The following is a 27,715-nucleotide window of genomic DNA, read 5'->3' as shown; positions in this document are numbered from 1 at the left end:
TCACATACGAAAAATTCTGCACTAGCGCCTGCCCGCCCCCCCCACCCCCCCCCACCCCCCCCTTCTGTCAACACACACAAAACAGCATGCCCCTGGCCAAACTCAAACTCTGCCAGATTAACTTGAGAGAGATACCAACTCGGGCTGTACAGATGAAAATGTTTTTTTTTTTAAGTCATGGGAGATAGTAAAACACATGTCTAGCTTCAACAACCCTTAGGGCAAAACAAAATGGCCGACACCACATTTGAGCTCCAGGATATTCAGCTGTAGCATGCCAGCGAGGCAGTGCACATCCAATCCACCACCACACAACATCAAGCAGATTTGGATTCCCCCTCTGATGGAATGGTGAAGGTTGTGATGAGTCCACCAGATCAGATACCCCATCGCCCCCTCTCATCTGACCTGGTAAACTCATCTGACCTCACACATTTACCAAATGAGCAGTAGGTTGAGAGTTATGAAATGTTTTAATCCTGTCTGATCCACAGAATCAATTCCATAGAGTAGGTTGCTCTCTCTCAAACCCAAACAAAAGTTGACTTTTTTTTTTTAAGTTTATGAGATCAGATCAGAGATTAAACTTATACAATACAATGGCCTGACTTCACCCAGTAACCCCAATTGTTCATATCATTACAGTGATTTCTCCCCAAATGACCCATATTATAATCACCAACTCTAACATTAATGTTTATAATACATAGGGTTAGGGTTAAATCAAGAACTATTTAGCTCATGCACGATGTGAGTGTAGCGGGGGGGGGGGGGGGGGGGGGTTAATCATATATGTACCCCGTATCCCAGTTGGTTTCCAGCAGCTCTAGCAGGGCTTTCCTCTGCTTCAGGAGGGTGGGGGCTGGCAGCTCAGCCGTGACCAGGGAGAGGAACTCCTCGCTGGGGTAATCATCCAGCACACACCCCCCCTCTGGTCCTCTGGCCCTGCCTGCCCCACACGGCCACAGCTCGCTCTCCACAGCCCAGGGGCTGGAGGCCTAGGGGAGAGAGAGAGAGAAAGGGAGAAAAAGAGAAAGGGAGACAGAGCGAGAGGAGGGGGGGGGGGGGGGGGGATGGGAGAAAGAATTTGAATACCAAAAAGCCTTTATTCAAAATAAGTACAAGGGACATACACACAGTGGAGTCAATTTCATACATGTGGACATCCGACTCATTTGGCTAAAATGACTCACTCATCAAATAACATCACCATCTCATCAGTCAGGTCTAAACCAGGCATCAGTAATCAGTCACCTATGATGGCACGGCTCGGAGGCCCCATAGTGTGGAACAGGCTTCAGTTGACCAGAATAACTCAGTCATCAAATAACATGGATCACCCATCTCGTAAAGGTCTGGTCTAAAACAGGCATCAGTAAATCAGTCACCTATGTGTCCTCCGATGGAGGCTGGTGGGAGGTAGGAATCGGGAGGACAGGCTCATTGTAATGCACGGAACGGAATGAGATCAATTTGATACCATTCCTCATTCTGTTCCGTGCATTACAATGAGCCTGTCCTCCCGATTTCTACCTCCCACCAGCCTCCCCTGGTGTCCTCCCTCAGCCAAGTCTAGAACAGATATGATCAGTCACCCCTGGTGCTGTCATCAGTACTGTCACATGTAGATCTCTCCAGCCGGGGCCAGACTCACAACTGCTGCTGGCTTGTTTATCCATCAATCATGCGCATGGCGCTTTTCCACCATACACCGGGTCCCACTCGAGACTATTTGGGCTCAAGCTCCAGCATTTTTTTTTTTAGGGTGAGCATGGTGATTCTGAGGACTTGGGGAGAGCAGGGAGGAGTGAACTATCAGCGTTTTTCAAGCGAGTTTCAACTTCAAACCGACATGACTACTCTTCACTGAAACAACTCCATCCGTCAACAATTTCCACGTTTTTTTCTCCAGCGAATTTCTTAGTCACATGACTTTGAAACTAGCGAGTTGTGTCGTTGAATGTGCGTCACTTATGTCGTTTGGAAACGTGTTAGCCAGCCCCGATGAGCCAGACACATTTCCCATGAAACTAACCAGGTGCTTACCTGCAGTTAAACACACTTAATACTGCGTGTCATGCTTTTAATAGCGCATGTAATGCTACTGACTCCATACCAAAGCAACTCACGGTTTTTATCACGTTTTTTCATGCTTTTGTAACATAAGTAGCATAACAACTAGCCTAGCTAAACAATGGGAGGGTGCAGTACAGTACATGCCTACCCCCCAAACCATCGCCCAAGTCCCAACAATCTTCCCAACAAAGGTCCCAGGTCAGGGGTCAGGGTAGGACCTTGGGGATGTGGCCCTGGGCTTTTTTTGGGGGCCGTTCTTTGAGATAGAAACACAAAAGTCTGAGGCTTTGGGCCAAGCAACCGGTGCCAAAAGTGACAGTGGCAAAGCGCCAATAGATTACTCCCGCCTTAGTTAGTCTGAGTCATCATCCTGGATCACGCGCCACACACAGATCTCTCCAGCCTGAGCCACACTCGACTGCTGCTGGCTTGTTCATCCATTAAATCATGCATCGATTACTCCTGCCTTAGTGAAGGGTCATCAGCCCAGATCAGATCGGACCCTCTGATGTCGTGGGTAATGCCCTAGTGACCACATAAAGGGTTTCTGGTAGATTCTGACCGGGCCTACCCACCGCTAAATATTTGTGTGTGTCCATAAAGCACATAAAAGCCCTTATCATTTATCTTGTGTGTTTAAAAGGGGCCAGAAATATCTCTGTCCGTTCTGTCAGCACTATCGTCATAGACGGGAGCAGGGCGGTCGATCAGAGCTAGATAGTCCCTCTATGACTCATACTGACGTGTCAGAGCGAGCGCTCTGTGGAGGTCAAAAGGACAATGAATAACGCTCTGTGTTTAGAACTCGTGGCATCGATGTCAGGGTGTGTTCTAAGTGGGGCCTCGCTTCAGTTTTGTTCAGATTCCTTTGTGACAACAAACGATACGTAGACAAAAGGCCTGATGTCAACACCAAGTCCAATGGGAGAGTTTATTATGGGTGCTTTATGCACACAGTGTGTGACTGTGGTGCTTGGTGACTGGACTGGACAGTTCTGCGACTGCGCTGTACTCTCCTACAGTGTGTGTGTGTGTGTGTGTGTGTGTGTGTGTGTGTGTGTGTGTGTGTGTGTGTCCGCTGAACGGGCGGTGAAGAGTGCAATGCAATGGAATGGAGAGAGAGAGAGAGAGAGTGCAAGGCTCCAAAACGAACAATGAGACCTGGCATGCTCGCTCCTGCCAGAGGCTCTGCTCAACTGGCCACACACACACACACACACACACACACACACACACACACACTCACCAGTTCTTTATCAGTGAGTGTGCGCCTCTCCTTCCGGATGATGAGGCGGTCTCGGACCCCCAGCACGGTGAACAATTCTCTCCACCCTGCCACATCTCCATCGGTCTCCACATAACACGGACTCAGCAACACCCAGTCACACCCTGACGGAGAGAGAGAATGGAGGAAAGAGCAGGAAAGAGAGAGAAAGACAGAGAGAGAGAGAAGATGGAGGAAAGAGCATGAGAGCACAAGAAAGAGAGAGAGAGAAAGAGAGAGAGAGCAGGGGAGAAAGAGACAGGTGGGCGCATTAAGGGCAGAACAAAAAGAGCAAGAACAGAGGGATGAGAGAGAGAGAGAGAGAGAGGAGGAGAGATGACTGGTCAGTGTCCCTCTGGCTCTCTCTCTCCCCTTCAGAGGCAGGTCAAGTGTGCTGATCCATTTTCCACACCATGTCCACTCCTCTCTCTCTTATGTAACACACACACACACACCACATATTTCATGCCTTCCTTCCCCCTCACAAAGGACTACACACTCACACTCCACACCGCACACAAAAGAGACTACACACACACACACACACACACACTCTCTCTTTCTCTCTCACAATAGAAAGGCTACGACACACGCCAAACTCTGATGTACTTCCCAGCGAGTCCCAAAGTTTCTCTAGCAGACACGTGTTTTGGAAACAACCCGTGTTTGCTTTTGGGACACTCACAATGGGCACATGGCTTACTTCTGGGGCACTGGACACTCAGTGAACATTTGGGCCGGTGCAAAAGTTCACATGCAATCAGACCATCTTCCCCGGGGAGTGCTGTATGTTTTTCTGTGTGTGTGCGTGACAGAGTGCATGTGTGTATATATGTACCTGGTAGCATGCTGGGCAGGTCCATGTTGCCGTACTCTTTAGAGAAGTGTACTCCGGCCTGTGCAGGGCAGAGCAGACCCCTGGTGGTGAGTACTGGTACTGTCATGTCTGTGTTGGTGTACTCCAGGCTGGAGGAGGAGTGCTGCTTGATGAACACCAGGTAGCTGACCACTACAGCCTCAGGCTTGGCCTGCAGACAGATAGAGGGAGGAGCGGGAGGGAGGGAGAAGAAGAAAGAGGAAAGGTAGGGATAAACAGGAGGTAGCTCCACTACTGTGTGTGTGTGTGTGTGTGTGTGTGTGAGAGAGAGGGGTGAGACTAAAGGGCCTGACTAGGTCAATGCCTTAAACTGACCCTAACCTTAACCCTAAGCATATTTTAACCAATTGGGAGACTCAACATCAGTTTTCTGGTCAGGTGTGTCCCCTGAGTTTTTCCCTGTGTGTGTGTGTGTGTGTGTGTGTGTGTGTGTGTGTGTGTGTGTGTTACCTTCCAGGTGTCATTCCTCAGGGCAGGGTAGATGTGTTGTTGCAGGAGTTGTTGTGGCTCTAGCTCGTGGACCCCCAGTCTCTTCAGCAGCTCTCGTACCTGCTCCCCCTCCAGAGGCTCCACACAGGACAGCAGAGAGGGGTGGACCACGCTCACGTCCCTGTACAGCGCTCCCAACGGCCCTACACAGGGAGACGGAGAGAGACGGATCATCAGAGAGATGGAGAGGGGGGGGAATGACACAAAAGAGACAGGGAAGAACAGAGTGAGAGGAGGAGAGAAGAGAGAGAGAGAGAGAGAGAGAGAGAGAGAGAGACAGAGAGAGAGAGAGAGAGAGAGAGTGAGGGGAGGAGAGTTAGAGGGAGACAGAGAGAGAGGATTTAGATAGGTTCAGTGTGGAGGTAAGCGACCAGTGACCCACATCCCTGTCTACCACCATCTATCAGTCCACCTGACTGGTTCATAGAGTCCTACACTACACCAGCCCCAACCCTCTTACATGGGGAGAGCAGGGCTGTGTGTCTTCTTCTTCAATCACAACATCTCTGCCTGTGACCTGAAACACCCCCTGGCTGTGGGGAGAGGTGGGAACCTCAGGTACAGATCGAGGGATCAGTTTACCCTCCCTAAGTCCTTACAGCTGTATCTGTCCACATCATATCTGTCCTTGCCTTATCCATTAGGATAATGGAGAGAGCGAGAGAGAGAGAGAGAGAGAGCGAGAGAGAGAGAAAGACTATATGCAGCAGAGCAGGTTAACATGGGTGAAGCAGAACAAATGACACACTTTAAATAGCACTCACTCACACACAGACACACACACACAGGCACCAGACAAGTTTAGTTTCCATTCATAGCAGCCCTGCATTCCACACGACTAACTATGTCTTAAATCACAGCATGGGAATCAATTATTCAAGGCACCCACCCAAACCCCTTTTTTGGGAATGCGATGACGCAAAACATAGTTACTTTAGGCTCGTACTAAGTCTGTGTGTGTGTGTGTGTGTGTGTGTGTGTGTCTATTGTTAGCAAGAGATGGTGATAGTTTTGCAGTGTGTGTGTGTGTGTGTGTGTGTGTGTGTGTGTGTGTGTGTGTGTGTGGGCACAAGCTGGCAAGAGTGAGACATCATTGCTGACGTCATGTTCTCTTGGCCTGACAGAGGGTTAAGTAGTCTTCGACGGAACAGCAGTATCTTTGCTGCTATTTTCAGACCAACGGACACAAACAGCTCAACCGACTGCATCTAGTTTGGTCTATCGATCGATCCTATTTCTGTTTGTGTCTGTGGAGAAAACTGAAAGGAGTTGAAATGGAAATGAAATCTATGGAGATAACAGGGGAGAGCTGAGGACCTGCACACAGGTTTTACTGGATGGATGAGGCCAAAATACTGTTATATACAGGACACACACATTCAACGTTTTCACCGTCACTGTTTTGCGTGAAAAACGGTGCGTGTTTACTTTGTGTTCTTTGCTGTGTTAGTGTGGCCTTCACTGACTGTGACATTGCACAATGACTAGAATAAGTTGTAGGATATAAGAGTAAGTGTCTCCTGTGCTGAGAGGGGAGAGAGAGAGAGAGAGAGAGAGAGAGAGAGAGAGAGAGAGAGAGAGAGAGAGGGGGGGGTTCAGATTGAGTGGCGTTACCTGTGCTGTGACTCTTGATGCCGGTGCTCCTGGACTCAGCCATGGGGAAGAACACCCCCTCCCCGTTCAGCGCCACCACGCGCCCGTCAGCCAGGGGGATTATGGGTAGGTCTCGGAGGGTGTTTAGTATGGCGTCTGCCTCCCCGTAGCCCTGCTCCAACGCACGGAAGTTACACACCAGCAACCTAGCCAACCGCCGCAGGCCAGAGTCTGAAGGAGAGGGAGAGAGGGGTTGAGTTTACGTCACACACACGTACATGCACGCACGCACACACACACACACACACACACACAAACACTTTCTTTGGTTTACCCTCTCTGTCTCCCTCCCACCCTCCCCTCACCTGAGTTGATGCCGTCTCCCTGCAATAGCTCCTTGGCCATGGCTGTGGTAACTGTGGTAACGTCGGAGCCCCTCAGGGGTCGGACCCCCAGGTGTGTGAGCAGGGAAAGGGGCGGGGCTGGGACCAAGCCCGGGTGCAGATAGGCAAGCGACAGGTGTCTGTCAAGCTCCTCTTTACCAATCACGTCGCGGATGACAGCGTCCTGACACACAGCCACTTGGGATGGAAGCTTGTACTCTACTTCACCCTCTGGGATACGGTACGAGGGACGAGAGAGGGAGAGAGAGAGAGAGAACGAGAAAGAGGAGAGAAGCATCAGTTGATAAGGGCATTTTCTTTGTCCATGGGTGATTCTTAGATATAATGAGATGGGAGGAGGTACCTGTGTTGATTACAGGCAGGAAGGCCTTGCCCTTAAGCAGTTGTATAATCTGCCCGGCGACAGGTTTGAAGAAGTCTAGTACCTCGTCAGGAAGTGGTACAAACTGCAGGAAGTGACACAGTCCCCTCAGCCCACTGAACTCTGGGTGAACCTGGGTGAGAAGAGAGGGGATTGGTTCATCAGGAAAACCACTAACTAAATGGGCCAGATGTACCAAACCTGTTCTTTTAGAGGGAGGACATCCTACAGTGTGTGTTTTTCATCCTTCACTATCTAACATGCTCTCTGCCCCTCCTCCTCCCCTCTACACCCTCTCCCTCTCTTACAGTGAAGACCTCCATGGCGTGCAGGAAGAGTTGGGGCGTCTCCGAGCGGAGCCACTGGTTCCATGAGCTGTCTCTGTCCACATCCTCACGAGAAGAAGGGATGTCAAAGTCACCTAGAGGGAGGGATGGAGAGAGAGACACACACACACACACAAATAGATAAAAGGGTAAGAGAGATGGAAAACATAAAAACGTATTTTAAAAGCAGCACCAAATACAGATTCTTTGTCTGGACATCGTGTGTGTGTGTGTGTGTGTGTACCTTGGATGATGAAGCGGAAGCCGAAACTGCGGAGGGGCAGATAGGCAAAGACCGGCTGCTTCTGGGGCTGGGCTCTGATGTCACTCCCTGTGACGTCGTCACTGAGCTGGAAAGCCAAGGCCAGCTCTGTGGACTCCACATCGTCTTTGATCTGGAGGGGGAGGATATCAACCAACACAAGACCCTTAACATTACCATCTCCATCCACTTATCGGCCCTGGGGTCAGTTCCTCAAAAGCTTTGTAGTTGAAGTAGTAATCCGATCTTATTAAAAAAAAAAGCTAAAAAAATCCAGGCCTGCTCCTCTCCTAATCCAGCAAAGTTGATCATTGAACGCATTTCGTTCTTTCACACATAGAAGATCTTACAGCTTTGTAGCTAGGTTGACAGGAGAAATTAAGTTCTACAAAAGCTATGAAGCTTTCAGTAAAACTGCCACCTGTTCCAATACCTCAGACATGCACCATTACTTCCTCCCTTGATGAAGTCACAGATCTGAGAGGTTTTGATTGGTTAAAGCGGTACTGTGTACTTCTTGCCATCACTTACCCATCACACACAAACCAAAAGGGAACAGGTGGGGTTGAATGTTTTATGGATTTGAACAGTCAGTTCCTGAGAGTACTTGAGATGAATTTGGGTACTTGAGTACTCTGCAGTTGAATTAGTGGTTGATTTGGAAGATCTAGCTTTAAGTAATCTGTAAATGTTCAAAATGTAGCTTCACAGCAACTTTTGGATAAATCATCTTACATTTTGTGTGTGTGTGTGTGTGTGTGTGTGTGTGTGTGTGTGTGTGTGTGTGTGCGTGTGTGTGTGTGTGTGTGTGTGCGTTCTGTCTGATCCCTGACTGCTGTTACGTAACCTCACTGGTGGCCGCTGCCTCCGAGGCTAGACAAACAAATTAGAGGAAACTGGAGAAGGAAAAGATTGAAAAGACAAAAGGCAATTATACCAAGACATCTAAACAAAGCACTGCGTGTGTGTGTGTGTGTGTGTGTGTGTGTGTGTGTGTGTGTGTGTGTGTGTCTTCAGTGTCAGATATTCGTCCCAGCAGCGCTAATGAGAGAGATTGCATGAGGTCGGAAAAAGAGCAGAAAGAGAGAGAGAGAAGGATAGAGGCTTTCAGTCTGGAGGATGCACAGAGAGGAACACTTACATAACACACACACACACACACACACACACACACACACACACACACAATCTTCAAGCGGAGAAGACAGACCATGAGACTGTGAGAGAACAGACAGATAGGAATCAACTCACTGCTTATATCAAATGACACCATTGTTCTCTCTCATATTAGGAGAAGGGCATACATCTGTCTGTCTGTCTGTCTGTCTGTCTGTACAGTGTCTGTCTGTGGTAACTTGCGGGGGTGTCTGTGTGTCTGTCTGTCTATCTATGGTACCTTGCGGGGGTGTAGAGTCCTCTTCACCACCAGCCAGCGCTCTGTCCCATCTGGATGCTCCACCTCCAGCACGTTGTCATTCAGGTCTCTACGGGTCATGGTGACCAACCGTTTCTCACTCTGACAGGGTGGTGGGGGGGGGGATCAGCACACAATTAGAGCCCAGTGTGAAAACAACCTCTTGAGTTTGACTGTTTGACTGTGTTGAGTGTGTGTGTTGAGTGAGTGAGGTGTGTGTGTGTGTGTGTGTGTGTGTGTGTGTGTGTGTGTGTGTGTGTGTGTTACCTGGTTGTAGATGGTGATGGAGCGTAGGCGGTGTAGGAAGAGCAGTAGAGAGGGGTGAACGTCGTGGAACAGGTTCCTGGTTTGGTAGCTCTCAGAGCGCAGCGGCAGACAGATCTTAGTGGTCCAGCTGACAGGAGAGATGTGGAAAATCAATGTGACCAGATGACACATTATAATATCAAATATTATACGGAACTGAATTAGAAGTATGAGTATTACTGACTTATCCTGTCTAAAGATGGAGGATGGAGACTGGTACCCTGAATTTGACTTTATTTGAATTCATGCTCACAGTTTAAAAATGGAAGAAATGCAGAGTTGACAAACTTATTTCAATGAGCTCTGCATTCTCATATGGAGGCTGTTCTCCCTAACGCACCAGTGTTCCGTCATGTGACTCATGTCCAGAGGCCTCTCGTCGTCCACCCAGTGGGGTAGGATGTATCCCATGGGGCCACTGGTCTTGTCAAAGCGCAGGTGGAAACCATTGGAGTGAATCTCAGGGCAGTCAGTCACCTTAAACACTGACTTGAAGCCGATCCCCTTCTGACCTGTAGGGGGAGACAAACAAACAAACAAACAAACCAACATTGAGAAGACACGCAAAAAGTAATTTCATAGTAAGTATCTTTGAGAGAGAGAGAGAGATAGAGAGAGCTAATGCTGTGTATGCTAGCTAGGACCAATTCACAGCCACCACAGAGGGAGGGATTACCATGCAGGCACTTGACACATTAATTAGCTAGCGTGAGTAGGAATTAATGAGAGAGAGAGAAAGAGAGAGAGAGAGAGGGAGGGAGAGAGAGTGTGTGTCAGAGGTAAAGAGAGAAAGATAGTCCTACTGTACACGCATGCACGCCCACGCACACACACACGCACACATACAAATTCACGCGCACACACACGGGTCATTCACAGATGTGCAATGACCTTCAATCCCATATACTGTAAGCTTCTATTGTAGCTATGTGCATCAATAACATGAATACCTATGTAGCCTTATGTAGGCTTTACAAGCAGCACAGTTACCTATGTATCCACTACTGTGTTTGCCCTTGGTACTGCGGCCCACATCACAGATGGCCCTGACGTTTCTCTCCAGGAAACCACACTCGTTGTTGAGGATGGTGACGCAGTCTCTCTCCACCATGAAGGCCAGCGCTGGGACAGCGCCCCCCTCTGACGGGTAACTGTTGTCATCAGCATTCTGGAAGAGGAAAGGGTAGAACAATTCACACATCTCTGAGCAGGCGCTTCATATCCACGTATATGTGTGTGTCAATCAGCAGGCGAGGAAGACTCTCAATGAACGGTGAGGAAGATGTTCAATGAACGAGGGAAACACGAGACAGTGAGAGGTTGAGGGTGAGAGAGAGAGGGTGTGAGAAAGAGAGAGAGGGTGAGAGAGAGGGGCTGAGAGAGAGAGGGTGTGAGAAAGAGAGAGAGGGTGAGAGAGAGGGGCTGAGAGAGAGAGAGGGTGTGAGAAAGAGAGAGAGGGTGAGAGAGAGGGGCTGAGAGAGAGAGAGGGTGTGAGAAAGAGAGAGAGGGTGAGAGAAAGAGAGAGAGGGTGAGAGAAAGAGAGAGAGGGTGAGAGAGGGGGGCTGAGAGAGAGAGGGTGTGAGAAAGAGAGAGAGGGTGAGAGAAGGGGGCTCAGAGAGAGAGAGAGAGGTTGCGTCACCTGAATGAGTTCCAGTACAAAGTGAGTGTCTTTGCTGTAGAGCTCAGTGGAGAGCCTGTCCAGACTGCGGCCCAGCCTCTCCTGCTGAACCAGCATCAGCCGCTGGCCCTCAGCGTTCAGCTCAACACCTATACCAAACTCACTCTTCCTGTTACACACAGGAGACCAGTGCAGGAACCAGGTAGGAGATACACATATAGACAAAACAAGACAAAAATAGAGCATTTATTAGAAATGCCTTTTCACTCTGTATATTAGAATCACAGAAATGTGACCAAAATGCAAGGGAAAATGTGTGTGAAAAAAGCATAGCCAAGGGGCCTCAACATTCTAAAAGGGCATATTAAGAGGACAAACCTGATGTCATCAATAATGGCCATGTGGACATTCACTTTGCTCTCTGATTGACTATTGGCTGTGTCCCCTTCCTCTGTTTCAGCCAATGACAGCTCTCCCTCCTCCTCCCTTCCTTCTCCATCCACAGGAGTGTCACTGGTGCCGTTAGGGATCGAGGTCAGCTCGTACAGCTCCTCTTCATCCTCCTCCTCCTTCACTTCATCATCATCATCCTCCTTTTCCTCCTCATCATCATCGGCTGGATGAACGGGTGAGATACACAGGACACAGATAAAGAAATGCAGGCAGAGATTAGTTAGGTTGTACAGTACCTCAAAACACAGGTTTTTAGGTTGTATTTCAAAACATGTTCTCGAATGCAACCCAGCCAGTACCATCTACTGTATGCGAATGTATCAAACTCAAGCATCTCAAAACCAAACTCCAAGCTAAGAGACTACATTTCCAAAGCTCGTCTAGTGCGCTTCTTTACCTCCACTTTGGGCCTGGTTGGGGTGGGAGGAGTCAGAGCTGTAGTCCACTTGGGAATCCTCGTCCTCACTCAGATTCAGAGCTGAGAGACTGCCGCTCACAGAGTCCACCATGGCAGACTAGAAAAGGAAAAACACATACTTAGACAGAACTCTTAGGGATGGTAGAGGTAAGCCTACAAATGTAATATGCTTCTACAGTACGGAATACACTTTATACAGTACTTTCACTAAATGCACTTCCTCTTTACAGCTCAAGCGTTTGTCTTCACAGCCAAAGATTGCCGGTACTAGGAACGTGTGTAGTCTGACCTTGTTTTGGTCTAGTGGTGCCGTCTGGGTCTTGGGCTGGTTCTGGGGTGGGCTGAGCTTGCTGTGGTAGTCTTTGACCCAGTCTGTGATGCCCAGGACGATGCCTAGCTGGTGCAGACAGTTCAGGTAGCGCGGGTCGGACCGGGCCGTACCCAGTAGGACTGCTTTGGACTTGACCTGGCCCAGGACCCGGGAGAAGGGCTCCAGGAACACCTGACAAGAGTCAAATGAGGTCAAAGTTAGTTTCCTCAAGTTAGAGACGACAACAACACAGCCCAAGATGACGGTTGTTGAGAGGAGATGTGTGAAACAGTTCATACAGCAACTAAAGGGCACGACGAGACCCCCGGAGGAGGGGTGAGACCCCCGGAGGAGGGGTGAGAAGGGCATAGTCAGTTATGGACGTCAGGAGACAGGAGCCGAGAGAGAGAGAGAGAGAGAGAGAGAGAGTGTGTGTGTAAGAGTCAAGTGTAATGATGACCAGAGTGATCTATCCGACCAGCTATGACACTCTCCCACAGTTGGCATGACAACCATCAAAATGATTACAGCCAACCACCTCCTCTGCCCTCTGGCTGAGAAGATGGCGTTCGCAGGCAAAAGTCCACCCACTCTCTGCCCGGACCGCTTAACTAACACCACACTGGTCTAGTCAGAGTACATAGAGTCCAGCTGCAACGTTCAGAGAGCTCCCGTGCAAAATGTGCAGGTGGAGGCAGAAGGACTGTAAAGCATTGTAAAGCATGAAATGGAATGAGGATTGGACTCAGCCTCCCCCTGTCCCAGACGGTACTGACCTGCTGCAGCAGGGCCCGGCAGGTTCTGGTGGGGATGCGGATTAGACAGTCCAGGATGAACTGGGCCACGGTGCGGAAACACGGACCGCCCTCTTCAGACCCAGTCAGATCTGACAAGCGAACAATGCAGCAATAATGAAACATATTTGAGCGAAAGAGCGCTTTTAATTTTTACAGAAAAATCCACCCAGATGGGGGGCGGAGGCAGCCTCAGGAGGGAGGTCAACCCTTACCCTCTAGCATCCACCCACCCAGAAGAGTCCCAGACACACACCCCCAAAAGTCCCAGTTGCTTTTACCTTCCTGAGCCACCGCTGCCGCCAGAGAGCTCTCCATATGATTGGCCAGGAGGGCAGTGGGGGCGTTGGCTATCCCATCAGCTGCCACAATGGACACCAGGTGGCCGGCGGTGCCGACGGGGTCAAGGGTCATGGCCGCCTGGGAGAAGAACTTGTCACCTGTAGAGGTCGTGACTCTGAGCAGCAGACCAGGTGAGACCTCCAACGCTGCCAGGTCTGTGTTACCTGAAGGTGAACAAATATACATACTGTTCATGTACTGCAGGGGAGGGTGGTAGAGGTAGAAATCAGAGGATGGGCTCATCATTATGCATGGAATGGAATGAGGAACGGTATCAAACATGTTTCAACGGAAGAGACGGTCTAGTGTTCCTCCCCTTAGACCTTCTCCTCCGATGCTTTTGAGGACGTGTGGAATCTAACAATAGAGAATAAGACGATTCCTACCTGCTTTTCTGTCGATGAAGTCCTTGAGGGGGCCGTAGATAGGCCTGAAGACCAGCTCCCACTGGCTCCACTGACCCATGTCCTCCAGCAGGGGGCAGGAGAGCAGGCTGGCCAGGGCCTGAGTCTGAGACACCTCCCCTAGGAGACCTACCGCCTCCCCTACACTACTGCTACTGCTGCTGTGGAGGGAAAGAGAGGGAAGGAGAGAGAGACACAGAAAGAGAGCGAGAGAAAAAAGAAAGGGAGAGGGAATTAGCATGGGCATGACGCAGTGTTTCTAACACATACAGCTGTAGTGTAAAGTTAGGAGCTCAGCCAGACAGAGGTGGTGGTGGTAGTGAGGTTTCACCTGGGGTCTTTGGCGAACAGTGCTGATTCGTAGCGGACCTGGCTGGCCCCTCCCCCCATGCTGAGCTCTCTCTGGCGCTGGACCAGGCCCACCAGGTTCCGCAGCTGGCCGAAGCCCAGGTCACGACTGTCTCGGACCCCATAGTGAGCCCTCAAAGCAGTCTCCACATGGGCCAGCTGGAACACAACACACAAGACAAAGAGATAAATAACATACTATAATGTGTGTGTGTGTGTGTGTGTGTGTGTGTGTGTGTGTGTGACTCACCCCCTCCTGGTCGGTGGCGGTGAGAGCACCACACTGTTTGATAAACTCAAAAACATCCTGTCTGCTGGGTCTGAAGCCACAGCTCTGCCCCTCCACACTGCTACTTCTCAGGCTCACAGCGCCACCTACAGCCTCCTGCAGGACCTGCCGACACAAACACACACATACACGGGAAAGGGTAATCAATACATCCCAGGGAGACTACTGTTTTAATAAACACTTCGGACCTGCTCAGAGTAGTAAGGGACAGGCAATACATCAGCAGTGTATTAGAACACTGGCCCTTTCTCAATTGATAAAAACTCAATTCCTCACGTCCTCCCCTCCGAGGAGAGCACACAAGGAATCGAGTGTCTAACAATTGGAAAACAGCCAAAGTATCAGACAGTGAACAATGACAGTTCTAAAAAGGAGAAATAACAAATGCTGCTTTTTGGGGATCCATTAGACAGAGCGTAGAGAAGGAGGAGGAGGATAGAGAGAGGGAGTGAGGGAGGGAATGCAGAGGAGAGAAGAGGACTCTCACCTGAGTTTGTTTGACCAGGAACTCCAGGAAGGTGCCCTGCTCCAGAGAGGTGAACTCCGTGACCTGGAATTGCTTTGCCAACTTCCTCTCCAAAGAGGCCACATGGGCCAGGGTGAAAGCGTTGCTGTGATTGGATAGGCTGTCTTTGAGGAACTGCTTCACAGTGGCTGAGACAAACAGGACAAAAGAGGTCTTTGCACATTTACTGTTATAAAATACCACAACAGGTGTATAACCTTATATTAGCAATGACAGACAAAATATAGAAAAGATATTCTAACAATTCAAAGTCAACAGCTGAAACCCAACACAACTGACTCTTTTGCTCAAAGTAGTTACAACAGGCTAGTTTGACATGAAAACATAGATAAATCTGAATGTTTCTCAACCGGGCTGAGGCTTTACACTGAGAAGAGAGGTGTTTAAAAGGTACTGGGGTAAACATGAAGAGGGTGTTTGCAGGTACCCTCGCTGGGAGGTGGCGTGCGCGGCCCATTCTCTGTCCTCGTGTTCTCCGGGTGTTTGGGGGGTTTGTCTTTGGGCACCAGGTCCTGGGGGGCTGCCAGGGACCCCCCACAGATGGCCAGCTGGAACAGGGCCCTGGCCAGGCGGTCACCTGACACTTTCAACAGGAAGTCCATGACGCACTGCACAGGAAGTACAAAACAACACTCAAGTCAAATGCCTTGACTAAACACCCATACTGTACATGTTTGTAACAAGTCATCCAAGTCAGTCCACAAACTGTCTAAAAACATCCCATGGTGTTTGCAGAGGTGAGGGCTCCATAGATGAAAGCACTTAACAGAACTTAAATCAAGCTTTCAAGTGGTTTTAGGAGCCCAGTCATCTCACATACTGTACACCTTTCCAGAAGCAGAACATAACAGCCTAAATGGGACAGTGTTTTCAGAGAGAGAGAGAGAGAGAGAGATTATCTTCTCCTCTCCTGTCTGAGAGTCAGTGGATGATGACAGGACCTCCCTGTTCCATCACTCTAATATAATGAACACTCCACCCAACAGATAATCCCGGGGCCAAGACAGACTCTGTTCAAAGCTACAGAGAATCACTGAGCAGTGTGCTGCACCACAACCCACACAGCAGAGCTTCTAGCTACATCTGAAGCAGGCTGGCAGGCCGGTTCATTAACAACATTTTCCCAGGGGCTTCATCGAGGATTAGCAGATTAAGAAGGGTGACATTTTGGTAATGAGCGGAGGAAGCAGAGGACCTTGTTCATACTCTTCTGTCTGTCTGTCTGTCTGTCTGACACATACACACACACACACATACACACACACACACACACACACACACACACCCCTCGCGGCCCGTATGTGGGGCTTAGAGGAATTATCACCCATCCGTTTACAGCGTGAAATAAAGGGCAGGGTGAGTGTGACATGTCATGGTGGATGAGCAGCCAAATCCCAGACAAGTCAGAGAACACACTCTTCTGAAGCATCAGTGGAGAGACGGTTCATTATGTTTAACACACACATGCGCGCACGCACATCCACACGTACACGTACACACACACACCTGGGTTGGGCAACAGCGGAGAGAAGGTTCATCATGTTTCACACAAGGGGGGGGGGGGGGGGGGACCATATACCTTAAGGTCATTGTTGCAATGTTCCCTACAATAGAGGGTTGGGTTGGGGAGGTGAATAGATGGGAGAACGAATGCGGGGGGGGGGGGGGGGGGGTGGGAAGTCAGGGTCCCTCTCTCTCACTTTGCTCATCTTGGGGACGACCAACAAAACAATCAATGTTCCTCAAGGTTCCCACCCACCTTGGTCATCTTGGTGCTGAAGACCCCCATTGCGTTGGTGAAGACCTCCAGTACTGCCTCGGCAGCTGTCATGGTAACATACTTTTTCCGCAGCTCCGAGCTCCCGATGGAAGAGAACAGGACGGGGCCCTGTGCTTGCTCCATCAGACTCCTCTTCATCTTCCTCATCCTCTCCTGCACCTCCTCCTCAATCTCCATCAGGATGGCCTTCTGCCCCTGCTCCAGACATGCACGCTCACAGCTCGTCACTTTCGAAAGGGTCTGGGGCAGGAGGAGTGGGAAAAAGAGAGAAAGAGAGACGGGGGGGGGGGGGGGGGGGGGGAGCGAAACCAGGAGGGCAAGAGAACAGGATATAATGACAACCATTTAATGACTCACAACGTTTTTGTTTTTTTATGGTCAACTGTAATTACGATCATAAACTTGGTGCCACTCCTTTCTAACATTCCATTCCAGATCCCTCCAGGTCTCTTACCGCTAAGGGCAGCCCCACACTGTTTATACGGATGCCCAGCTCGTAGGGCGAATCACAGCTGTACTGGTCAGCTAAGTGTTTCATAAACTCAGCCAGGTCCACTTTGGGCTTGTTCAGATGCCTCCTGAACTCACGCAGGCTCTACACAGGGAAGGAAAGAGAATGTACAGTAAATGCTGTCAATGATGTCACCCTATTGAAAGTAACAGTTAAGGTAAGGGTTAAGGGATTTGGGTCGGGTCGTCCCCAAGGATCCCACTTAACATCTAGTTCAGCAAACTATTCTCCATGTTGGCACTGAACATTCCATGACAATAACAGGCTTACATTCCATAACAATAACAAGCTAACATTCCATGCCAATGATTACATTTTCTATTTTAACAAGAATAGGATTAGCTTCGGACGTTTGGCTCTGACATGCCACCCACGAAAACTCTCAACCTCAAACTGATATCCCAGAGGAGAGATACTGTATTACAGGGTCAACTCGTACTTCTGTCAATTTGCATAATTCATAGGCAAACCATTGAAACCGTATCAGTTGTCTGTTTCAATAGCCTCAATAGTTAGGAACACGACTCCTCGCGTCCTCTCCTCCGTCCTCCACTCGCTTCGTCCTAAAAGAGCATCGGAGGAGAATATGTGAGAGGAGGAACCTCGATCTTCTCCTCCCGATGCGTTTTCAGCAGGAATGCGAGCGGAGGACGGAGGAGAGGATAACTATTCCTAACTAAGTACCTAAGACTAACTATTCCTAACTAAGTACTGTTGCCACGTCTCCCTACCTTTAAGATGTCCACTGTCTCTATCTGATGGATGTCATCATCCTTGGTGTTGCTGTCGATCTTAAACAAGCGGTGGACGAGGGGTAGTTTACACAGGGGACCCATGTTCAGCTCCTCATAACGTTTCTTGTTCTTCAGACCAGCCAGAGATAGACCCAGCTCATACAGGGTACACACACTTGATGCTGTTTCTACGGACTGGGAGAGACACGGGTTACTTTACACATCACACTCACACAATCAGGCACACACACACACACACACACACACACACACACACACACACAGCTTTGACATGCTGTTAGAGTAATGATACACAACACTATTTGTTTGTGTGTGTACTGTGCACTCACCTCTATGAACATGTGGATCTCCCTGACTGTGCGCTGTAGGTCCTTCAGAGCGGGTATCTGCCAGCGGAGGTCTATACTGCCTGCGTCCAGAGAGGGGACCTGCAGCAGTCTACACACCCGCAAGATCACCTGAGGAGATCAGAGGAATGAGTTAGAAACCCTCCCAGGAGATGGAAAATATAAAACAATTGACTCGTGATACACGCAATGGTTTGGAACTCTTGTGAAAGCATGTCTAAAAGGTAGGCTTTGGAATATGACGTCATGCCCGTGACAACAGAGGAACTTTCATCAGAGCGTCCACTTGTTGAGCGTCCACTCAATGCCCTTTACTTTCACTTTCCATGTCCTTCTCCTTTTTTGGTAAAGCAAAACCTAAAGTCAACAGCTGCCTGGATGAGGACCAAAGATATTTTAAATTCTACCGGAGATGCTTACAACTGCACAACAAAACCTTTTTTTTTGACATCATACCCCAGAGTCTACCTTTAATGGATAAACTAGGGAGTTAGGGGACGTGGGCCTGAGCAAGCTAATATCCCCAACCAAACCTTCTCTTTGGTGACCAGCTCTCCCTCAGCTGAGATGTCACGAATAACATCCTCCACCAGACTGTTCACCACGTCTGGGTCCAGAGCATTCCTCCTCCTCCTCCTCCTCTCATTCCCATCCTCTTCTTCCTCAGACATCAGCGCCTCAGCAGCCCGTACGGTAGCCCCGTGGACCTCCCTCAGCTGAGCGTGGTAGGCCTCTCTGTAGACCGGGGAGTTTCCTTCTCTCTGACCCCTAGTTCTCAGCCTCCTCTCCTGGGTTTTGGTCAGCTTCACCTCCCCGAGGCCAAGCGCTGGGAAGTCTGAGTCGGATATGGCAGCACCAGGCTGGGGGGTTTGGGAGAGTAACGGGGACGGGGATGGAACTGGAGATGCAGAGGGTGTGTGTTGCAGGGGGGTCCCTGTTTTGGGACGCACCACGTGGACTATGTGGCCGTTGGCCAGGATTGTGGACGGAGCAGTATCTCTCTTCTTACTATCTGCCAGCTTTGGTGTGGCTACGACAGAGAGAGAGAGAGAGAGAGAGAGAGAGAGAGAGAGAGAGAGAGATTAGAGGTTAAAAGTTTGATGTGGATTAAATTCAACACGATTCAAAACTAAAACAAGCTTGGGAACACTTGTATTCTTTTTGTCTTACTTCAAAGGATCAACTTCCCAATTCATGGATCAATCAGTCTCTACCTGCTGGTTTCTCAGCCTCAGTCCCGCCCTGGTCTGCTGGAGTGCTTGGCTCTTGGCTGTCGTACAGAGACTTATACAATGGAACGGAAAGCGGCAAGCCGAACCTCAGGAAGTACCCGTTCTGCAGCTGGACCATGGAGGTGGCGGCAGGAGGGTACTCCTTTATCACCTGTATCACAGCACGTCAACATTTCTCAAAAACCTGCCTTTCGCCACCCACGTCTTATCATCTCACAAAAATCAGAAGTGTACGCATGTACAATACAAGTGTACGAAACACACAAACACGCGGGAAATAAAAGTACAGATATACAAGGAACAATTAGTGGTTAAGAGAATACATGTAAACAATAACACAAAACAGAAGAAGAATACTAAATCAAAATCACAGACCTCTCTGACCCTCTCCAGCAGCTGTTCCTTGGTCAGATCCTCTGTCAGTTTCATGGCGCTCGAGAACGACAGGAGTGGCGAAGAGCGAGAGGTGAAGGAGGGGGCAGGAGAAGGAGACAACACCCCGAAGGAAGACCCCGAGGTGGGGGGCGGCCCATAGTGGGAGCCGGCGGACGGCTGTGGGGATTCAGACCCCGAGCGATGGCTGGATGTGGCAGTGGACGGTGGGTCTTTCTCAGGTCTAGCTCCATGGTTGAGAGGTGTCAGCGGGGGGTCTTTCCCAGGTCTAGCTCCATGCTTGAGGGGTGTCAGTGGGGGGTCTTTCCCAGATCGAGAGTCAGGTCTAGGGGGTGTTTCGTGCTGGCTGCCCCCTGCCTGCGCTGGAGCTCCAGTCTGTGCCCTGTGGCTCTTGTGGAAGACCAGCTTCCCCTCCACACACAGCTCCCTATCCAGAGAGTCCACCAGGCTGGCTATGGAGCTGAAGCCCAGGGCTGACAGGGTCAGGTTTTTATGGTACGTCTGGCTGTAGGCTACAGCTAGCTTGTTCAGGGGAATACCCTCCGGGTGCTGTTTCATCATGGCCACAATCTTCCCCCGAACTTTCTCCGTGTCTGACATCGCTAGAGCAGACAGGGAAGATCAGTATCAGTTTCAATGCAAATACAGAAGGTAGAGATGTCAGGATCAATTCTACTTTTGTACAGCTCATACTCTACAGTACATGGCAGGCAAGTACAAACTCCAACACACCCAAAGTACAACAATTAACCTGGGTGGGGTGATAGCTACATGTTGTAACATCAGACCAAATATTCAAAACAAAACAAACAAAGAAGATATATGATGAGTCATAATCAGACCTCTCAGAGCAAAGAACATTGCTCAAATCCAACTGAATTCGACAAGTAGCTCGACATCTCTCACACATTTCGCCCTACTTCAGAACTGCTACAGCTACAACTGACAGATATTTGACAAAACATGACAGAGCCATCCATGCACACTCATCATGACAATGCAAAGAGGAAACATACAGGCAACACAGTCTTACCAAATCTAGTCTTAGGTGTCTATGAGTCGCAAATGTGTACTTCTTTCTGTATGCTGAACTGTGTTGTGTTTGTGCCAGAATGGAACCAAGCACATTTATACCTCCTCCCCCTCCAACAGTGCATCACACAGCACCGGAGGAGAAAAGGAAACTGAAAGCAATGAGAAGCTGAGTCATTGAGGGCCCTGACCGGCTCACTCTCCCCATTTCTGGAAACAGACACCAGCACACGGCAGAAGGCTTCACCAAGCATCTGTGCAGTGAAGAAACATCTGTCCTTTTGAATAGGCCTTATATTTCTAATGACATTGTTTTAACCGTATTTTACATTTATTTTGGCATTTAGCCTAATCATCTTATAACAGTACAGAAGATGATTCTCCGATAGGGAAACATATTATCTGAGGTTTATGGCATATTCTGTACAGCCAGCTGTACATTGAATGCCAAAGTATGTCTGAAAGTATGTATGTCTATATTGAAATACAAATTCCTTGAAGGTGACAGTGACTAAGTAAAGTGAGGGAAAACAAAACAGACAGCAAAGGGAGAGAGAGAGAGGGATGACGTGAGGAAAGGGGGGGGGGGGAGAGAGATATAGACAGAGAGAGAGAGAGAGAAAGAGGGAGGGAGAGAGGGATGACGTGAGGAAAGGGGGGGAGGGAGAGTGGGAGGGGGTTAGAGGCATCAGTTTTCCTTGAGTTTCGGTTTCCTATCTGCTACAGCTGATCGAATCTGAGCTGTTGCTAAGGAAATCATGTGACTGTCGTTGCTAAAACCACTCCCCCAAGTCCCTGCAAGACAAGGAAAGGACACTCCTCTTCACACGCTAGACTAGCTACACGGTTCACCGCTCTTAAAGAGAACGATTCTCCTCCAAAATCAAGGTTGTCTACTGTCAAGTTGAACACAGTAGCCTAGCCTATCATATGCCATACATGAAGGATATTCTACTGCATAAGGAGAAATCCACCTCAGACCCAAATCAATGGTAGGGGATGTTCTGGAAACAGTTAGGCCTACATCTTAGACACACGTGATTTTCAGCTAGAAATAATCTAGTTTCTCCTCTTATGACTATGAAATTAAGTCATTAACAGAATAGGTAGGCTAGGCTACACCAAATCTCCCAGACATACAGTAGTGAAGGTATACGAGGGTGTGTTGTTGCTCTCTCCTTGCAAATTGTTTCTCTCTGTTGATTATTGCTGTTGTATTTGATTCCTACTTGAACCTTCATTGAGTACTGAATGAACGATAATTAATTATTCATTAGATTTTTCCCAGTTAATGAAACGCTGGTGTCTGTCTCATGTTCGATTGAAAAAGTGGATTCTCACAGTAGTTAGCGGACAGCCTCACCTGAAGTCCTGGGCAGGGCCCCTGTGAGGTTTGTGTTGACGTCCTTCTCCTCTTCCTTTCTCTCCTCTCGCCTCTTCCTCTCCTTAGCAGGACCCTGCTGTGAGTGTTCCCTCTGGCCTCTGGGGTCCCTCAACCTCACCATGTTCCTCTTGTCCACTCTCTCCACACTCACGCTGTCCCCCAGATCAGTAAACAGCTCCTGTAGACCCTCCAGCCCATACTCAGCCAGGATCAACCGTCTACTGTACATCTGCTTGTAGTGGGCTCGCAGCTTTGGCACCTCCACACCACCGGGGCTGCTGGCGAGCATGGTTAGAACCTCTCCTCTCAGCCTCTGGAGGCGGAAAGCTAGGAATGAAGAAGACCTTATTTTTTTTAAAAACATTGTCCAAAACCCAAAAGCCAAGACTGATAAATATCAGTTTGAGATGCAGTTTCAGATATGGGGAGGTTAGACAGCAGTAGGGTAGAAAACCCTTAGTTTCATCGATCTAGTCCTTGTCAGACCCAGACAAACCCAACAGAGGTATTTTCATCACAGTCAGGAGTCAGTGAGTTTCTTAATCTCGTTCCCAAACACTTCTGCCCAATGCTCGGAAGGTCTGGTGGACCAAAGTGTCAAAATCTTTCACCCAATACAAAGAGCGGGGGAAAAAAAAAAAAAGCGGGAAAAACTCTCGACGAGCAGTCATTACCTTTACTGCCGTCATGTGTGGAGGAGTGGTCCTTCCCAGGGGCAGAGAGAGACTTTCCTGCTACTGCGGTGGCTGATGATGATGATGATGATGAACAAGTCGATGATGAAGAGTCCACAGCTGTCTTCAGGGGCGTGATGGGCCACACAGTCAGCCCTCCGGTAGAGGAGAAGCGGAGCTGGGTGGGCATGCTCCTCAGCAGGGTCTCCAGGGCTGACAGCCTAGGATAACATATTTATAAATAATCATTTTAGTGATAATATGGATAATTTTGGCTTAATGTTCCAAATACTCTAGCTAGCGAAATCTAAGTGCACTAATCAATACAATAGACATACACCATGGAAAATATCATAAAGAAATCCACTAGCCTATCAGCAACACAACATTGTTTGTATTAATGCCTGGATCAGAAAATTGTCATTGCCTGTTTGAGCCCCCCAGATCCAGAGGCTTGTTGCAGGTCCTTAGGTAAAGGCTGTGGAGCTTGAATATGGAGAGACCCTCTGGGTGGTCCATACACAAACGGACAAGCTCTCTCTTTGTTTCTTCCATGATGTCAGTCTGCCATTCATTCACATGAGAAGAATAACATTTAAATTAAACGTCCACTCGTCTTTGATGTCAGGTCACAAATGAGAAACGCTCATCACACTACATACATTTGGTAAACAGTGGGCATCACATGTTCACAAGGACAGTGGTCTCAAACTCAAATGTTTTTGTTCCAGCAAAACCCAACATATAACACTGTACTTCATGTGGTCCGCAATCGAGAGCTTGTTAAATTAGATCTGATGTGCTATTAGGTTTTTTCCAGGTAGTGCCTAGTTCAGGTCAGGCTTGGGTTCTAGGGATACACACTGTAGGGCTGCAGCACATCACTGGTTCTGCTGTGGATAATGGCTCATTTTGATAATTGCATATAACCAACTGTGCATCATTTTATGCAATTCATGTCAGCAATTTAGCAGAGCACCTATGACAAGGAGGGCTTGAGACCCTGTCGTGCCCAGGTGCATTTCAGAGACCCTGGCTGGCATGGTATTGAGCAATAGTTATGACTATATAGCAGTAAGACTATTCCTATGCCCAAATGTTCAAGCTATCAAGTTTAAATTAAACTAGCATAAGTTTACCGTCACCTCTGACATAGCTAACTTGAGTGTTTGGGTAACGAAGGATAGCATTGGCTTTCTATGAATGGAGACCTTTGTGAGCTAAGTAGCTAAGTAGCCTAATAACTAGCTCATTTCTGAGTTTCATATATTTTTTTCACTTGAGTCAATTACACTTTTGAGAAGTGATGTCTCAGTCCATCGCCAAGTAACAACGTACCTGGCTATAACGCTCCTGGGTTATGCATCCTCTCTGCGTTTACGCTACACAGATTGATACACTTTTGCCTCCTACTATAAAATACATTTACGAGACAGTAGTTTCATCGTTTCGCTGACGAGACCCTCATAAAGGCCAGCTTCTATCCTCGAGAAACATAAACATAAACAGCAATGGCAATGTTTGGCTAGCCGGCCAAATGACATCATTTAAATGTATTTATCTGTGGTTTGAAGAGTGGTTAGGTTAGGTGACAGATGATATGTCGCCACCTGGCGTACTGGAGAAAAACATATGAGGAATGACATAGAAGTGTGTTTACCACAAAATATATTTGTATTCCCTTATTTTTATTCCCTTATTTTCATACCTAGCCTACATAACAGATTGATCAGATGTTGTAGAAAACTATAGGCTTGAAATCTGTGTTGAATAATGAGTTGTACGGTATATAGTACAGTTTATAGGTGTAAAGTTGAGGTACATGGATGACGATAAAATGGCTCTGGGGAAAACCTTTAATCAAGTTAATCCCACACAAATTTGTATTTGACACTCTTCAGTTTGTCTTTGTAAATGGCATCAAAGTTCTCTGCTTGGGCCACGGTTAATTGATTCTTCCAGTCTCCAGCGATTCCTGCAACAACAAAAAAAACACATACTTGTTACTACTTGCTACTTGTTGAGAGACATTGAACTGAACATGCTGAATGGTTGCCCAACCCTTATTAAGATGAAACAAACAGGATTGTTGGGGGGGGGGGGGACACATATGTAATAATTGTATTCTTGGAAAGATATTGTAATTCATGGATAGGTACCCTTCCTGAGAAACTCTGATTTCTTCTGGTCCATGAACTCACTGGGGACCAGAGAGTAGTTGGACATCTTATTCTGTTTCATGTTCTTGAACACACAGTGATCTGCTATATTCTCTATCACCTCTGAGCTCAGAGACTTCTCCATGAACTGGGAGATTTTAGCCACTGAATCTCTCAGATCCTGCAACATAGAAACAAACAACATACATGTTACATAAACTCTAAAAGACTTGACAATACATTACCATGAAATATTCTCAAAGTTGTGGGGTGAACCAGAGAATTCTGTCCAAAGTAATAGCATAAGGACCACAGCGGTCCCTTGCAAACAAAACACAAATCATTGTCTCACTGTTTCAAGGAATGTAGTAGTGTTATCATTTCGGCATAAACACAATTATCTCGTCCAGAGGATGTGAGATCTACTCAGGAGATTTCAAGGGACTCACAAATATCATTTCCTCATAGGAGATGTACATGGTGCGGTCCTGATCCTTAGCGCTCAGCCAACCCTTCACGTGATCAAACCATGATCCAAACATCACTGTCGGGACGAAGACAACAACAAACAATCTATTAATACAGTACATATAAAGACAAGTGAATGGATTGTGGATAGAGTTAACATCAATTGTTAAAGTGACTGCAATAAACATGGTGGCCTTGAACATTGTCCCTGTTGCTAATAGTGCTGGACATTTGAACCCATAAAGCTTCTCTGAACTCTACTGCAGGCCTAAAGTGCACCACTTAATTGCTCATCCATTTACCTTTCTTTCAGCACTTTATAGCAGAGGCCTCTCGACAAGTGCCACACCTTACTTGCACAATGCCTTTCATTCAATAAATCAATCAATCAATCAATCAGTCAAACAATCAAACAATAGATCTAATAATCAAAGGGTAGGGTACTGAACCTTTTCCACTGAGGAACTTCTGCAGGAACTGGTCCTGTGTGCCTGGTTTCACCAGGTATGAAGCCATCCCATAATAGTGGTAAGAGGAGGTGAACACATCTCTGGGGTTTCTCATGACATAGATGACCTGGAGGACAGAGATCCTGCTGATGAATCATTACTTATGGTTAAACTATTATAAACCTGAGAACCCAGAATCTCTCATCTTTCGATTAAGAGATGTACTGTAGGCATCTGCATCTATGCAAGTGTATCCACTTATGGAAAGTTTAAATTAGTAACTTAGTTTTCTTATTTCCCTCTTTTGTGGTCTGCTTTCCAATGTGCTATATACATAAAGTTATTATTATGACAAATGTCCTTCGTGCATTTTGACTACAGCGCCCCTCCTGGCTGCCGTGCGGTGCTGTACATACCTTAGGCTTGACCTTGAAGAAGGACGGTGGCATCATGCTGTAGTGGTAGTGTGTGGCGAACAGCCGTGGCGAAGCCCTCTGCTCCAGCTTGAGAACATTTGCCCTGAGTTCCTCCAGCCAGGGAACCCGGTCCCAGTTGGGCATGGTCAGAACTGGTGTCAGGTCCCCTCCACTCTGGATCAGAGGAACTATCTCCTGCATCCATGTCGTACCTGAGAATACACAGGGTACATCAGGGGAGGCTGCTGGAGGTAGACATCGGAGAACGGGCTCATTGTAATGCACACATGTTTGATACCATTCCTCATTCCGTTCCATGCATTACAATGAGCCTGTCCTCCGATTTCTACCTGCACCAGCCTTCCCTGGGGTACATGGCTCTCTCAGGCATCATTTTTGATGACTTCTGTGGAGTCGTGTCAGTTAGTACTGGGTGCCCGGTAGACATGCTAGGCTGTTCACTTCTCAGAGCACAACCCTAAAGCAGAGGATGCCCTCTTTATCAAGACTTGAAAGGAGATGTTGTAATTTAGCTAGAATTGCCAAGTTCCACACCTGAACAACGACTAACATGTCTGGGGTAATTTTTGTTAATCTTTGGAGATTATTTAATATTCGTTCATCAGTTTACACATTATGATCAATAATAATTTAGGTTTATAATAACCCTTGCCAATGATATTCAATACAAATACAGTTCACTCATTGCACCAATTGACATGAAAGCAATGCAATCTAAGCTCAACTTGTTAGATACAGTATACAGTAGTATGGCTATCTAACAATTTGTTCACAGGACACTGTGTGTAGCAGGTTTTCTGGTCTGACATGCTATTGCTGGTTCAGGCACTTACCCGACTTTGGATATGTCACGATAAGAATGTCGTCCTGCCGGAATGTAAAGTCCTCGTAGTATTTCAGACTCTCTGAGGGGTGAAGGCGTGTGGGGAGATAGACCCCCTTGTACTCTGTGTACAATTCCGCTTCAGTCATGATCTCAAACTACTAAACGGGATAGTAAACCTTTGAAGCTGGTGAAGTGCAGACGCTGAACCTTTTAACATGGACTTCGCTATCAAATGGCTCAGAGATACGCATTCCTCTACTTCCCTTGCTCTCTCTCAAACACACACACGCAAACACACGACGCAATACTAATGGGAGTGGTGACAGATTGAGAAAGAGAGTATCACTCACTCACACACACACACACACACACACACACACACACACACACGCTT

General features: G+C 48.0%; 2 protein-coding genes across 3 annotated transcripts in view; both read right to left on the bottom strand.

Moving 5' to 3' along the window:
• Window positions 1-24,450, bottom strand: part of LOC310816853 (uncharacterized protein) — a 33,041-nt gene extending 8,591 nt beyond the window's left edge. Inside the window, exons 1-35 of one of the 2 annotated variants that reach the window (XM_083687172.1) lie at window positions 24,321-24,450; window positions 23,410-23,546; window positions 22,983-23,203; window positions 22,288-22,635; window positions 19,875-20,494; window positions 19,482-19,650; window positions 18,801-19,297; window positions 18,250-18,378; window positions 17,897-18,094; window positions 17,109-17,249; window positions 16,634-16,894; window positions 15,302-15,482; window positions 14,836-15,002; window positions 14,310-14,453; window positions 14,043-14,218; window positions 13,694-13,872; window positions 13,247-13,471; window positions 12,948-13,057; window positions 12,151-12,363; window positions 11,841-11,958; window positions 11,369-11,606; window positions 11,012-11,159; window positions 10,363-10,540; window positions 9,713-9,884; window positions 9,334-9,460; window positions 9,049-9,168; window positions 7,635-7,785; window positions 7,373-7,485; window positions 7,047-7,197; window positions 6,665-6,913; window positions 6,321-6,530; window positions 4,668-4,849; window positions 4,179-4,368; window positions 3,323-3,465; window positions 799-998 (exon numbers count right to left, since the gene is read on the bottom strand). In XM_083687172.1, the coding sequence (XP_083543298.1) occupies window positions 799-998; window positions 3,323-3,465; window positions 4,179-4,368; window positions 4,668-4,849; window positions 6,321-6,530; window positions 6,665-6,913; window positions 7,047-7,197; window positions 7,373-7,485; window positions 7,635-7,785; window positions 9,049-9,168; window positions 9,334-9,460; window positions 9,713-9,884; window positions 10,363-10,540; window positions 11,012-11,159; window positions 11,369-11,606; window positions 11,841-11,958; window positions 12,151-12,363; window positions 12,948-13,057; window positions 13,247-13,471; window positions 13,694-13,872; window positions 14,043-14,218; window positions 14,310-14,453; window positions 14,836-15,002; window positions 15,302-15,482; window positions 16,634-16,894; window positions 17,109-17,249; window positions 17,897-18,094; window positions 18,250-18,378; window positions 18,801-19,297; window positions 19,482-19,650; window positions 19,875-20,494; window positions 22,288-22,635; window positions 22,983-23,203; window positions 23,410-23,537 (6,797 nt within the window). In that variant the 5' untranslated portion in view covers window positions 23,538-23,546; window positions 24,321-24,450. The remainder of the gene's footprint in view (window positions 1-798; window positions 999-3,322; window positions 3,466-4,178; window positions 4,369-4,667; window positions 4,850-6,320; window positions 6,531-6,664; window positions 6,914-7,046; window positions 7,198-7,372; window positions 7,486-7,634; window positions 7,786-9,048; window positions 9,169-9,333; window positions 9,461-9,712; window positions 9,885-10,362; window positions 10,541-11,011; window positions 11,160-11,368; window positions 11,607-11,840; window positions 11,959-12,150; window positions 12,364-12,947; window positions 13,058-13,246; window positions 13,472-13,693; window positions 13,873-14,042; window positions 14,219-14,309; window positions 14,454-14,835; window positions 15,003-15,301; window positions 15,483-16,633; window positions 16,895-17,108; window positions 17,250-17,896; window positions 18,095-18,249; window positions 18,379-18,800; window positions 19,298-19,481; window positions 19,651-19,874; window positions 20,495-22,287; window positions 22,636-22,982; window positions 23,204-23,409; window positions 23,547-24,320) is intronic. The other variant, XM_083687173.1, reaches the window with a different exon arrangement.
• Window positions 24,451-24,682: 232 nt separating this feature from the next.
• LOC310817293 (sulfotransferase 2B1-like) lies at window positions 24,683-27,589 on the bottom strand. The gene is made up of 6 exons (XM_083687805.1): window positions 27,329-27,589; window positions 26,475-26,686; window positions 26,059-26,185; window positions 25,591-25,685; window positions 25,142-25,322; window positions 24,683-24,957 (listed from the first exon to the last, which is right to left on the bottom strand). Exons 1-6 carry the CDS (start codon window positions 27,465-27,467, stop codon window positions 24,848-24,850), a joined length of 864 nt encoding a protein of 287 aa, XP_083543931.1. The 5' UTR covers window positions 27,468-27,589; the 3' UTR covers window positions 24,683-24,847.
• Between the last annotated feature and the right edge of the window lie 126 nt (window positions 27,590-27,715).

The sequence above is a fragment of the Argentina silus genome (assembly GCF_951799395.1).
Source record: "Argentina silus genome assembly, chromosome: 16".
Lineage (NCBI taxonomy): Eukaryota > Metazoa > Chordata > Actinopteri > Argentiniformes > Argentinidae > Argentina > Argentina silus.
This window is presented reverse-complemented; position numbering and strand designations above follow the sequence as displayed.